This window comes from Podarcis filfolensis (genome assembly GCF_964270895.1).
Source record: "Podarcis filfolensis genome assembly, chromosome: 7".
In the NCBI taxonomy this organism is placed as follows: domain Eukaryota; kingdom Metazoa; phylum Chordata; class Lepidosauria; order Squamata; family Lacertidae; genus Podarcis; species Podarcis filfolensis.
The window spans coordinates 39,325,851-39,340,760 of NC_139603.1; the positions used below are offsets into that span (position 1 = coordinate 39,325,851).

The following is a 14,910-nucleotide window of genomic DNA, read 5'->3' on the forward strand; positions in this document are numbered from 1 at the left end:
GTTGGAAAGCACACAGACTAATGGAGTTTTCTGTATTTGCTGTATTTATGTGTCAGAACTCCCAGAGAGTAGCTGTGTTGCAGCAAAAACAACAAGCAGTCCTATTGCAACTTTATAACAAATTTATTATGGCAACCTCTTGCTTCTTCTTCCCCACACATTGCAAGTACAAAGCACTCTTTTCACATTCCACCCAGTGATTAAGCCACCATCGCCTCATATTCTGCAGCTCTTTTCACACACCCACTTTCACTCTCATTCCCGTGCCTCCTACTTTCTCCTTTTTTGCACCTTCTCCTGCATGGTGGCGCTGTGGTCTAAACCACTTGGGCTTGCCAATCAAAAGGTCAGCAGTTCAAGTCTCCGCAATGGGGTGAGCTCCCGTTGCTTTGTCTCAGCTCCTACCAACCTAGCAGTTCGTAAGCACCCCAAAAAGTGCAAGTAGATTAATAGGTACCACTCCGGCAGGAAGGTAAGCAGCGTTTCCATGCGCTGCTCTGGTGTCAGTGTTCCATTGCACCAGAAGTGGCTTAGTCATGCTGGCCACATGACACAGAAAAACTGTCTGCGGAGCGGACACATGCCGGCTCCATTGGCCTGTAAAGCGAGATGAGCACTGCAACCCCAGAGTTGTTCATGACAGGATTTAACTGTCAGGGGTCCCTTTACCTTTACCTGCATTTTCACCTTTATTCCCTTTTTCCTCCTTCCTTTTCTCAACTCTCCCTTGGACACAGACATCTCCAATTTCCATGTCCCCTCCTCTCTCTTCCTCTGCAGTCCCCCTTTGCACACATACCCCATGATCATATATGCTACTGTATCTTTAAGATGAACAGAATCTTAATGGCAAGTTCAGGCTGTTCAGTTAGAGAAGGTGAAGCTCAGCTGACGGATGCTGTAAATATATGGGCATTTGCTTCCTAATGAAATATATGTTCTAAATAGAAACACGGAATCTGGAGCTTCATGGTGGAGATAACACGTGGTACAAGGAGCGAAATACATTCTGTGAGGGCACTATGGAATTTTCAGGGCTCTGGACTCCTTATCTCTCTGACAAGAGGCAGCAAGGAAAGGAAGAGGGAGAAGTTTCAGAACAGTGAAAAGGAAAGGTCAGTGAAAGGGGAAGAAGTAGCTGTTTTAAACAATAACAGAAGTTTGAGTAAAGCAAGGGTAGGGATGGTGGAGGGATGGGCTTCCATGCCATGACCATGCCATGACCACTGCAGTTGTGCAACCTGCCTTCAGTTTGATCCCCCTCCCCCTCCCTGATTTAATGCAAATCCAGGATTGTGAAGAGGCACTACAAATTCTCCAGTAAGGCCTACATGATGACACGCTTCCATTTTTACTAGATGCAAGGCAAGCTTTCATGGACTAAATTCTGCTTCATCAAGTGCATGAAGTCTGGTGCTCAGTTGTCAGGTATGTATACTTGATGTGAAAAAGAAAGTTTGGAACTTCTTTAGAACTTCTTTCATTAAAAGAAATCAAAAAAATCAAATTCCAGACAGAAAAATAACAACTTCTCTTAAAAGTGTCCATTGATGCTTCATGTCCCATCATGGCAACAATAAAACATTATTCCATATGAGTCAATCTACTTACTATATTTCCATAATTGTCTCTTACCTTCCAGATTCAAAAGTGAACCATGTTGAGTCCCGCCCATATCTTCTCAGAGAACTGAGAGGCCACATCACCAGCTTCACCTTAGCATTGTGTATATCCCAGAGATAGATGTTTTCATGTGTAATCTGCATTGTACATTCTCCGTAGATATCTAAATTTGGTGTAGGCATTAGGTAAACATTGAAGCGCTCTGAAAAGGAGTGGAAAATCATGGTGAAAATAGTGAGCTAGCTTGCATTATGATGATAATTCCCTTTCAGTCTAGTGACAAGCATGTAAATAATAAACCCATTTAAATACATCAATGCAACTCTCTCAGAAGACAGCTCATAGTACATCTGGAAGCACAGCTGAGACCTCTTTATCATTAGTAACAGATGCTCAATGGCATAATGTAACAGTTAAACACTGTCTGTTGTCAGTGACCTTCATAAAATGATATCATTAGCTTCTTCTTATTGCATTAATAATTTCAATTAGAGAGCTATTTTGAAAGAGCTTCTTTACTGTGATGGACCTTTTTATTCCAAAGGGAAAAAACCAAACAAAGCATCAAGATATTTCATTAGAAAATCTGAAAACATGGACTAAATATAAAGATCTCTTAGTAAGAAAACCACCAAAATGGATTTCGCCAATGGAAGCACAGGCCCCCAAAAAGTTAAATATGGAAAACAAATGGTTGAGGTACTTAGATTTGTTGTTAGAGGAACAGGAAGGTTTTAAATTAAAACCATTTGAACAAATTAAAGATAAAGTGAATTGGTTGCAATATTATCAAATTAATGAATTATATAAGATGGATAAGAGAAATGGTTTTGCAACAGAAAAAAACAAATTGGAAACGGAGTTGTTAGATACTAAAGTTAAGAATATGTCTAAAATGTATAATTTGTTGTTGGAGTGGCATACAAAGGATGAACAAGTTAAATAGGTTATGATTGATTGGGCAAGAGATGTGGGACATAATATAATGGAGGATTGGGAGAGGCTATGGAAGAAAGGGGTTAAGTTTACTGCATGTACGATGTTAAAGGAAAATATTATGAAGATGATGTACAGATGGTACTTGACCCCGTAAAACTAGCAAAAATTTATCACAATAGTGATAACCTTTGTTGGAAATGTATAGAAAAAGAAGGTACTTTTTTTCCATTTGTGGTGGACTTGTCCCAAGGTGAAAGACTTCTGGGAGAAGATTTATAATGAACTGGAAAAAATGTTGAAATATACATTTATTAAGAAACCAGAGGCCTTTCTTCTTGGAATAACAGGTTTGGAATTGCCCAAGAAAGATGTTAAATTATTTTTGTATGCCACAACGGCCGCTCGAATATTACTTGCTAAAAAACACAAGAACTACCAATAGTGGAAGATTGGCAGATGCAGATGATGGACTTTTCGGAGCTAGCTGAACTGACTGGAAGAATCCGCGACCAGAAAGAAGAGGAGTTTCAAGAGGACTGGAGGAAATTTAAGGACTGTTTGAATAAATATTGTAATATAAAAAATTAGGAATTACTTGAAAGAAACAAATAGGCCTAGGATTAAACTAAGTTATAATTAAATAAATGGGATTTAGAATATTAAGAAAAGTGAATAAGATGGACTATAATTTGAAATTGTTTTAGTTTAATAATGATATTGGAAAGCTGTTACTTTTAACTACAAGGAAACTCAGAAGGGAGGGACTAGAGGAAGTCAACCAAGATGTTTAAAAGGTTGGATTTGTAAAGAATTAAGTTTGTTGTTATTGTTTATTTGTTTATTGTTCCTTTTTTCTTCTTTCGTTCATTGATGTATTTTTCTTTTCTTTCTTTCTGTTTTTGTGTGTCATTCTGCTTTGTGGTTTTTGTTATAATTCTGGAAAATCTAATATTTTTTTAAAAAAATAAAATAAAATCTGAAAACATGTAAGATGAAACTGCACAATGGAACTAATTTTTCTTTTTGGTCAGGTACCTGTATGCCTTCATTTAGATACCAATAGAAGCTTTGGAGGAAAGTGGTTAATCAAGAATACTATGTAGAGTTAAACCCTCCCCTATGCTTTTGTCACAACCCAAATTGTCTCCTTACTATTGGTTATTCCATCCCCCCACCACTACCAAAACCTTGATCCACAGGTTTTCCACATCACATATAATTAATCTTCACAGATGGGGTGTGGAAGGTCACATTCTTTCCACTTCTGTGATTTTACCAGTTGCCTCCCAATACTTCCACTTTGGGAGATATTGTCACATCACATAACTCAGATGCACTGTCTGTGACAGCTCCTTTTCAGATGTAACAGTAGGTGATGATCTTAGAAGCCATGCTTATCAGGTATTCTTGAATTTTCAGTTAACTTACTCTATGCACATGTGGACCAGCATAAGCCCAAGAATATGGGAATATAGAGATTTTGGCAGTGGATATGTGTGTCTTGATCTCTGGATACTGAAGTCATATATGACCTAGCATTTAACAGGATTATCCGAAAAAAGTGAGGTTTTAATAACTTAAAATTCAATGTAGGATCTAATCTTGTACAGAATCAGCAAAACCAGTGCTAGGGATTACAAAGGAGTTGCAACTCACTGCATATCACTCCAAAATGATATGCAATTTTTGACAGGTGATAGAAAAACAAGCCTGAAATAAATCAGAGAAAAACTGAGAAAAGTTTTTTTGAGAAATTTATGTGACCAAAGAATTCTTATGTATATGTCAAAGATTAAAGCTCCCATATGGCTATAAGTAAATTTGTTAGTCTCAATATTATTTTCTGTCTCAGTCCATTTAATTTTTGTCCCAATGATACCTCCTAAGCTGATTCACTCAATGTCACGGCTATCCATCCTCTCCTCTGAGGCTATATTTCTCATTAATCACACTAATGGGTGTCAGTCTTGCAACAAGTACTTTAAAACTAAATCCCAAGTATGAAAGGCTATGTCTCCACTGCAGAATACTCTGATTTTATATGGTATTTCTGGTTTTCAGCACATTTGTTTACTGATTATTCAGGTCTTCCATCTGTAACCAGATTTACATTGTTGAGTTGGGGGCACTCCACTAAGGACCACCACTGTTGAATGGCTTGGGGGGGGCAGCTTGGTATGGTGGTCTTGTAGCCTCATAGGTGCCACCTTCTGAATGCTGAGCAGTGGAGGTGGCTGGCACCTGTCAATCAATCTACATATGGTTTCCCTTTATAGAAATATGTTTTTGCCTCCCTTCAGTTTGGGTGATGGAGTTGCTCTGAGACAGTTTGGTGCTTAGCAGCAAGCATGAGATTTTCTGCCTGCTAGCATAGGTTATACCAGCTTGCACTTCTGTTTGTATTGGCACAAGTCTTCCTTGTTATATTTCAATAAATATAACCTTTAACCAATCCGTGTATCAAGTCTTCATTCTGGGTGTGGGGCAAAAAATACAGTCAAAACCTAAAAGTTCAACAGAAAGGAAGAAAACCCATAGCTTTCTTTAATTATTCGAGTGTGTTATTGGAAAAGGGCATTCAGGCAACATGATATACTCAAAATGTCAAGAGACATTTGTCTGCTCTGCATTGGAGGTCAGTGTCTAAGGTGAGGTGTCATGGATTAAGAAGAAATGTTCATGATTAAATTGAACATCAGCTGCAAGGCAAAGAAACAGAAGCAACAGCGATTACTCAGGACTTGAGACAAAAAGTTATGCATTGGTACACTACAGGAATAGAACCAAGTGGCTAAAAAGTTAACAGAAAATAATCATCCATAAATGATGCAAGGCACTGAAAAGATTCTACAGAAAATTGTTCCATTCCCTGGGTTTTTCAGCAAAGCTAATGGACATATATACACAAAACATTAGTGGATCTTGCTAACAAATGTGTTTCCAGTTGTAGAAAGGGAGTAACACAAATTTAGAACAAAGTTGTTGAGACAGAATTTGTTTAGAAAAATGAAATCACCCTGGTACAGACAGAGGGAGAGGGAGACAGATAATGAGATCCTCTGTTTGGTTTGGACTATTTAGCAATTGCTTTGGAGTAGAATGTTCTCTATAAACCAATTCAGATATATAATTGCTAAGTTAAATAGATAAACAAATACTGGCTTCCTGGGAAGAACCCAGGAAGATAAACAGGCCAAATATGATTGATCAGAGATACAACCTAAACAATAAATAAATAAAATACACCTGACAGCTCATGGATGGAAAATAACAGCTCCATCTCAAACCATTCTTGTAAGGACCATTCTGAAGGTTACTGGTGTTTACTTCTCTGATACCTGTTTACATGCTGGAACATTATATTACTTGCAAGGCAAGTTAAATAATGGCTGGTTAGCAGATCTAGTCAGATGTAGTGAAACTGAAGCTCAATCCTAGTAGGACAGAAACCCGTGGGTTAGTCATTCCCAAGTTTGGAAAATTAGTAGGATGCCTTTTCTTGACAGGGCTGCACTGCAGCTTCGGACTACTCTTAGAGCCATCACTATTACTGGAGGCAGAAGTGTCCCCAGTTGCTAAGAGTGATTTCTTACAGCTTTGGCTGGTACACCAGCTATACTCATTCCTGGACAGGGATAATTTGGCCACAGGGGTGCATGCCTTGGCATCTGCTAGTTTGGACTATTGCAGCTCTCTCTATGTGGCACTACCCTTTAGGTTGGTTTAGAAATTGCAGCTAATTGCAGGTTACTCTAAGGACCATTTGTCCCTAACATACCAGTCCTATCACTGAGATTATCTAGAGAAGCCCTGATTGTCCCAGTGTTTAGTTTCTGCACAAACTAAGGCCTTTAGTACAATGGCAGCAGTACTTTAGAACACTGTTCCTATTTAAACACTTACAATTTTGATATTTCATCCTGGACCGGAATTCCCGCCCCCCCAAGCTTTTTCAGACAATTAACTTGATTCTGTGTTGGTCATTTGTTCTATGTTTAATAATTTTATAATTTTATGATGTTTATTGCACATCATCATGACATTTTTTAACAAGGCAGTTTAGAAATATTTTTATAAATAAAAAACAAAAATAGTGTATCTCAAATATGCTTTTAAGTGTACACATGGAACTGTTCTGTAGGGACTGTAGCTCAGTTCAGATGACCACCTAAACCATGGCATAGGCCACAATGAATGAACAATGCAAAGCCTAAATGAAGCACTTCGATTATGCAGAAAACTTGGCAATCATCATTTAAATAATAAAAGAAAAACACAAACTCATTCTTTAAATCCCATACCCATGTAGACCATTTCACCTCAATAAAGCAAAACAACAGTAAACCAAAAGGTTTTCAGATTCTAATCATATCATTTTGCATAAATCATCCCAGATGGAAAGCTGGATACAAAGCACAGCTAACCATCCATTAGCTGCTGCATTACAGATCTTTGATGTGCAAATAGAATAAAAAGGCAGATGAACAGAAGTGGAAGAAAACAAACACAATGGGGGGGGGGACGACAACGACACAGTGCTGTTAGTAGAGATACAGAAGGAAATGTTGTGGCTATGTTCTTAGAGTGAGGCCAAAATATTTGTGTAAGAACAATGAAAGACATAATTCAAGGTTCAGCTAAGGTCCTGGCTTTATATTATTTGCCACCTCTTCCCAAGTTGCCCTCATCACATTTCAACTGCTCCATTAGTTTCATTTTCCAACAACTGTGAAGGTTTGTGCCGCATGAACACCTGTCTAAATTAAATTAATTAAACAGAGTGGCTGTTGCTGTTGTTATTTATCAGATTTCTTTCCTGCCCTTCACCATACGGCAACAATATAAAAATGCAATATTAATACCAGTTAAAACAATTTACAACCAGAATATTTACAACCCTGAAAAATACAGGGTGGAATTCAATGTTAAGAACAATCTCTTCTTTATGGGTTTCACAACAAAGGACATGTACGTAATTCATTGGAAATTTCTGCACAAGCTTCCACCCATTTAAATAGGACTTGTACAGGTGAATACATTGAAGTTGATTCACCCAAATTTATATTCCTATTATAGAGATGCTATTTCTCCCCATAGCTAATGAATTTATTAATGAACAGTTTACATCATGTCCTCTTGCTACATACAAGCACAATGTCTGATTTGCTTTCTAGAGTTAGGGTGACAGATTTAGCTCTGTTAATTTAAATGTAAATTTCTACGCTGGGGGATATTTATCAAAATTGCAATGTCTGAGGGAATGTACCTAATGATTCATCACAGAATATTACTGAAACATCAATTTCACTCACTCCTTACATTTTAAATGATGCCACTAATCATACCTCTTTGGTTCCTTATGGGTGTGCCTTGCACAGAGACCTTGTGTCTGCTGGCCTAATCATGTTTGTTTCGTCCCATTTATTTACCACAGGACAATAAGCATGCTAATTGTGTTCATTTCTACTAGTAGTCAACTGTCAATATAGTAAAATGGTGCACTGAAGCATCAATCCTGGCTTTCCGTTCAGTTCAGACCACTTATGTGACCAGCAGCTCCATCAGTGCTTACTTGCTACTGTGATAGTCATAGCTCATGGACATCCCTTCTGGGACACACTTACTTTCCATAGTTTGCAAAGAGCAAAGTTCAGGCCCATACTTCAATTCCAGTGACTACACCTCAAACATTACTGTGAAAATTCTGCTAGCATTTCTGAAATACATGGTATCTCCTGCACATTAATCCAGGAAGGGTTTTCTTTTTAACACTATATAATGACTGTCATCTATTTTGGTGGTATCTATTCAGAATATGCCTCCTTGTGAGATACGGTGGTCCCTGCCTGCTTGATAGAAACAGTGGTAAGACAATTCCTTAAGAAGCCTTCCCTGGATTTGGAAAATCTAAGTAATTACCAGCTAGTTGCCAATGTTCCCTTCTTGGGTAAGGTTCTTGAGCGGGTGGTCATGGACCAGATCCAGGCACTCTTGAATGAAACTGATTTTCTGCATCCTTTTCAATCAGGGTTTAGGTGCAGTTTTGGCACAGAAACTGCTTTGGCTAACCTGTATGCTGATTTCTGCCAGGAGTGAGACTGGGGAAATATGCCCCTTTTAATTCTTCTTGACCTCTCAGCAGCTTTTGATACCAATGATCATGGTATTCTGGATGACTTTCTGAGTTGGGGATTGGCTACACACCCTCTGAAAGAGTGGGTACATCACTTGGAAGCACTCTTGGATCCTTTGCTGTCACTTGAGGCTCACATAGCCTCTCTGGTGCCTTCCATGAACTTCAGCTGGCATCCCAGCTGCACTTCTATATGGACAGGGATAGCCTAACTTCTGTTGTCTATGCATTATATGTGGGGCTGTCTCTAAAGATGGTTTGTGTTTTTGGGAGGGGAGGTTATTGGTTTGTTTTCATTTTTTATTATGTATTTTATTTTCTCATCTTGTATTTTTATGTTGTGAACTGCCCTGTGATCCTTGGATGAAGGGCAGTATACAAATTTAAATAATGCTAATAATCTTCTAAAAAATTTTTTAGAGTAAGCTGTAAGCTAATGATATCCCACATCACCTTTTTTGTCAGTCATAAATACTACAAAGCCTATACTGCAGTGCAATTTTCATGTGCAACAAATAGGCACACAATTTACTGGGTTTTTTTTAATTATTTGGGCTTTGAACATCATACCAAGATCTTGTCAGAAATAAAAGAACCAAGCCGAGGTACCACAAATGAATTACTACAAGTTGAGGCAAGAATGTTTAGAGTAGCCTAGATAAATGAGACCAGATGACCTAAACACCTACCATTTTGTTCTCTCTGTACTCCAGCAGCAAGTAGATCAGGTTCACCAAGGCTTATATCATTAAGTCTGGTTCCTAGACATTCTATACAAAGATGTTTGCACCATTCTTCTGCCTCAAGCTCTGAAAGAAAAAGAACAACAAATAAACTACAAGGAGTTACCATGAAGTGTCTGCAGTATTTGATTTAATTTAAAAGAAGGTACATAATGACAGCAGCGCTTGATTTACGGGATAGTAATGGAACAACTTCCAGTTTAAAGAAAGTAAACAAACACACACACTAATCTTGATTTATGATTGCTTTTGTTAAAAATATCAAATGCATTTTAAATTGATTAATAGTGAGTGGAAATTAATTGCAGCCTGCTCACTGTACTGGAAACCTGATCACTTGGGACATTAAGGCACATCATTTTTTGGTCTGTGAAGATGAATTCACATTATCCATTTTTGTTAGCCCAGATGACTTTTGCAGTGGAAGTATGGAGCCTTCACAGGATATTATTAATTGCCACCGTGACATGTACAATCTGTTTGCTGCATGGGTGACATAACAGGTAATGGGAGAAGAAGAGAGAAGGATAGTACTAAACTCTAAGGTTTGATGGTTTGTTTTGATGAGAAACGTGAGAGGTTTCCTTAATGCTGAAAATCCCAAAAATGGCTCAAGGGAGCAATCCCATGTATGGGAAGCCAGTGTTAAGTTAAGCTGGCATTGTATGCTAGGTCATAGCACCAGTTCTGCTGTGTGCCCTTATAAGCCCTTGCCCTCCATGGCCAGCTGCCACCATGCACACTGGCTCCCTGCAGCCAGGCAGGCAGGTTCAGGAAAGGCTGGGCAGCGGCCCTAACCAATTTCCAGGGTCTCTCTCTTCTCCCCATGCGCCCTCTGTATTAAATGGGCTGCTCCCCACTTTACATGATTTCACTTATGCACGTGGGAGCTTGGAAGTAGGGAGGTGCCTACATATCTCTATATCTCTGTCTCTATCTATATCTATACCTATATTTATATAAAATAATACTTCATTTGTTATATTATAGTGTTAATAAATGGATGTGCTTTTTGCCACTAGTCATCCAAAACATCTTGCTTAGACTATGATATGTATATGTGAATGCAAGAGCTGCCATTTGGCCCATAACCAGCTTTCTGACCTGCTTACAGCTGATTTTCCTCTCTTTCCCCCTATTTTAAAGCCATGGTGCTTATGTCCAATCAATATAGTATATAGCTGATCCTCTGGTCCTGTTTATTAAAGTAAATCACTTGGTTTTGACCTTGCCTTCAACTGTTTCCTTATAAACAATTACATTAAGTACTCTTTACTATTTATTTACTGTTTAAAAGCAAAAGCCTCCATCCTCGCAATGGGATATTGCAGGGATGGGGAACCTGTGGCCCTCCAGATGATGTCAGATTCCAACTTCCATAATCCCTGGTCATTGGACATGTTGGCTGGGGCTGATGTGAGTTCAACAACATCTGGAGGGCCAAAGGTTATCTGTCCATCATTGTTCTAGAGGTATATGAGGAAGGCTGCCACGTGTCCTCACATACTGAGTTGGTAGTGGTAGGTCATTCTGGACCTTGACCAGTCTCTGGCTCCCAAAAGAATACAGAATCTTTTATAGTTATATATAGTCTCTCTGACTACATGTTTCATAGATGCTTTGTATCGCTAAAAAAAAATGTTGTTGTACCTGATGTTTTGCAAGAGGGCGGTAGAGAAATACTTTTATAAATAGAAAAAAATTGTGCATCCTGAAGTCTAGCAAAAGGAGCTGAGACCGATTACGATAATTGCTTCTAGGTGACAGAAGTTAATCAAATGTGGCTTGGATCTAAATTTTGAAAACTACCCCCCCCCTTTCATAATAAATTTGTAACCTTTGCGAGCACCAAACAACCATTCCTTTCTTGATGCAGACAGAATTTTGAGCAGAAGCTTTTGTCTCTTGAGAGGATGTCCAGACAGCTGTTGTTATTTGACCTGATTAAGACATTTCTGATGGGGATAAAGAATACACCCTCATCTGGGAAAACAAGCTATCAGTGAGTATCTTCTCATCCCGTGGAATGCCAAAATCTACTAATCTCTTTTGACAGGAGGGGCTGGATCAAGATTTAAAGTACACAAGTATGAACTAGACAGAGAAAAGGATGGTATCAAAAACAATCAACATATGGCGTATCTATAAAACAAGGCAGGATCAATGGAAAAAAGGGGGGGATTCATGCCCACTATCAAGCCTATTCAGTAAGATCAACCCCAGGCAGCCCCCATCTCAGTTTCTGTTCGTCTGTGTCTCAGACCCAGACTGGATACAGTCTGCTGTACAGGCCTCAGTTCATTGTCTTCAACCACTCTGAAACTAAACTTACAGTCTGAAATATCAGGTGCTGGCCAAGAACCCAAGCAGGACCAGTCAAACAACTGATCCCAAAGTTGATTTGCAATTATCTGTTTCAGACAATCTATTTGGCCTGGCCACTTAATTCCATCAAGCCAAGGCAGGAAGAATTAAAGCAGGGGGTGAGGCGTGAGAGTAGCTGATTCAACTTTTGAAACATTAATGTAATTGGTGATGCACTAGCTACCAACTGCATATTGTGTTTTTAAGGTATGTTTAATCTAGCTAATTCATGGCAAAAGGACATTGCCTCCCTATAGCGGAATTTGCCCTGTGAATTTCCCCATTACATAAGACAAGTACCGGTAAGTGGGATTGTGTTTCTTGGGTGGAGGTGGAGAGCTGTCAACAATGGACAGCTATTTTATTTTATTGTTTATTTAACAAAATGACTGTAAATAGACCCTCTAAGCAGCTTACAAAAATAAAGCAAACATTGTTTAATGGGAAATCTCTATCTATAAATATTCATTATCAATGTTGATGAAGCCCCTCCATCTGTGATTCCCATCCAGGGGCATAGAAGGAGGGGTGCGGTCCGCCCCATGTGTCATCCCTGAGGGGGTGACAAAATGGCACACTGCAGGGGCGGCACTTACTGTGGGCCCCCCGTATGCGGATCTCCCTGCCCCTGCCACTCTGGGTGCCAGAGCAGCTAGTTACACCCCTGTTCCCATCTGGGGCATTTCTTCTCCAATTGCTCCCCTTAAAAAAGGCATGTGATTTGCTCTCATAGAATGTAAGATACGATACCCTGAAAAAATAAGACTTTGTGTTCAAACTCCAGTATCTCAGTGGAAGGGGCTGCTTGTTGATTCTTTACTACTGCAATATTATCCAGGACAATTAGCCATTTATACTGGACTTGGAGCGAGGCTGCTTGTCCTTTGCTTTGCCTGTTGCTATAAAATCAAAGTCGCCAGCTCAGCAAGCTTTTTCATTTTTAAAAGATGTGACAGATGCCACTGGAGTTTGACGTAGTTCAGATTACTGTATCCTTCATAGATAAGAAGCTTTGTTGCCTGGATTAAACTGCAGTAAGCAAGGGAGAAAATTGTTTCACTTTAGATTTAGAACAATAAAATTACAGCCAACAGTTCTGAGTTACAACTGGAGGAAGGAGCATTTTTAATAATTTAGCCGGTGGTATGAAACAACTTCGCTTTATTAATTTTTTGCACTGATTGCTGTGTCTGTGAATAATATTGGTTAATACTGAATAATATCTAAACAATACTGTAGAAGATATTAAAAATGTTGATTAGCACAAAAAATACATTCATTCTTATGAAATAGTATAAAACTTCATTAGGTAAACAGAACATGTGTTTTTGTGCTTTTCATAATTGCAAAAATTGATTCAATTTTCCATTCATCCAGGTATATATCTATACAGGAAGATTTGCTTCTGGATTTTCTTTCATTATTGAAGAAGCACTAAATTTGCCATAAAATTTCAATTCTATTCTATTGTTGCAAAGGTTATGTGTTCTTTCCTCCTATTTACTGAACGGATGATAACATTTTTGTTTCCTTTTTTAATAATCGATAGCTTCATATTCATAACATTAAAATATTATGAATAAGGTACTGGGATAATTATTTTCTCACTAATCCGCTCCTTAGGAGCCATCTCCTCCCTCGCCAACCTGCCAGATCCTTCTGATCAGGAGCTTTGTTTGAATTCTTCCAAATTCTGATATGCTTTTGTTGTGCTGCACAGATGAGCTTCTATAGGGGAAAACCCAGCTTTTTATAGCCTGTTTTTGTGTCTACTGTGGCTGCTTTTATATCGTTGATTTGTATGTTTTTGTTTTATTCTGGATTACGGCATTGTGACTGTAGTAAACCATTCTGATTAATGTGTATGCATTAGAAGACCAGGATAGCAATCTCTGAATGATAATCAACCTTCTATTACAATCACTGATTCCGCCGTTGTAAGAATTTGATCATTCAGTGTGGCAGTGCCTACACGTTAGTGAAATCAAGCAGGTGCCTTCACTGTACTCTTTCCAGCACCTGCTTGAAACATTGCTGTTTAGACAAGCCTACCCAGATGCTTCAAAAGCTGATGCAATTTTAATCTGTTATAGTGTTTTAACTTTGGTATATCTTAAAGTACGGTTGCAATTTTTCTTGATTTTACAGTTTTCTATTTTGTAAACCACTTTCAGTTTTTTTGTTTTTGTTTTCACAATCAAGAGGTATATAAATCCTATGAGATAAATAAATAAACACTCTGTGGACAAGATAGTCCTAAATCATGAATGCCTCTTTTTCTGAAACAACTTATTTACTGCAGTATTTATATTGCACTCAGTTAACCAAATATGTGGCTTTCAAAGTGGGCCATGAACTGCAATCAACTCAAACATGTAGAGTTGTGTCGCCGTGTGAAGATCCCAAATAGAAAGAGTGGCCCAGCAAAAAATTAAGAGCAGGTGCCAGTCCTTGGGGCAGCACCAATGCCACAATAGCCAGTGTCCCCCAATTCTCCCACCTGGGATTTCACAGGCATTCTCATTACATAGATCATAGAATTGTAGCGTTGGAAGGGACCATTAGGGTCATCTAGTCCAACCCCCTGAAATGCAGGAATCTTTTGCTCAAAGTGGGGTTTGAACTCTGAGATTAAGAGTCGCATGCTCTACTGACTGGGCTATCCCTTCAGTCAGTCTACTGATTGAACTACTCCTTTCATAGGGCCTGGTGAGCTCTTGGGAGGGGGTGGAATGTCAGATCCTTTAACAGCACTGGTCAGCTCCACTATTGATTTCTCTCACACACTTCAGTGGTACCTTGGTTTAAGAACAGTTTATGAACAACTTGGATTAAGAACGCTGCAAACCCAGAAGTAGGTGTTTTGGTTTGTAAACTTTGCCTTAGAATAAGAACATGTTTTGCTTCCTGTTGCGTGTGTTCCATTTGTAAATTGAGTCCCCTGCTGCTATGGGAAAGCATGCCTTGATTTAAGAATGCTTTGGTCTAAGAACGGACTTCCAGAATGGATTAAGTTCGTAAACCAAGGTATCACTGTACGTGGACCAGATTTCCCAGCCCTCCCTTGGTTTTAAAGTCTTCCTCTAAGACATTAAGTGGCCACTGGTT

General features: G+C 38.8%; 1 protein-coding gene across 1 annotated transcript in view; it reads right to left on the reverse strand.

The window, feature by feature from the left end:
* Window positions 1–14,910, reverse strand: part of DOK6 (docking protein 6) — a 183,983-nt gene that overhangs the window by 61,356 nt on the left and 107,717 nt on the right. The window contains exons 4-5 of the mRNA XM_083622655.1: window positions 9,385–9,504; window positions 1,636–1,825 (exon numbers count right to left, since the gene is read on the reverse strand). Coding sequence (XP_083478781.1) covers window positions 1,636–1,825; window positions 9,385–9,504 — 310 coding nt within the window. The remainder of the gene's footprint in view (window positions 1–1,635; window positions 1,826–9,384; window positions 9,505–14,910) is intronic.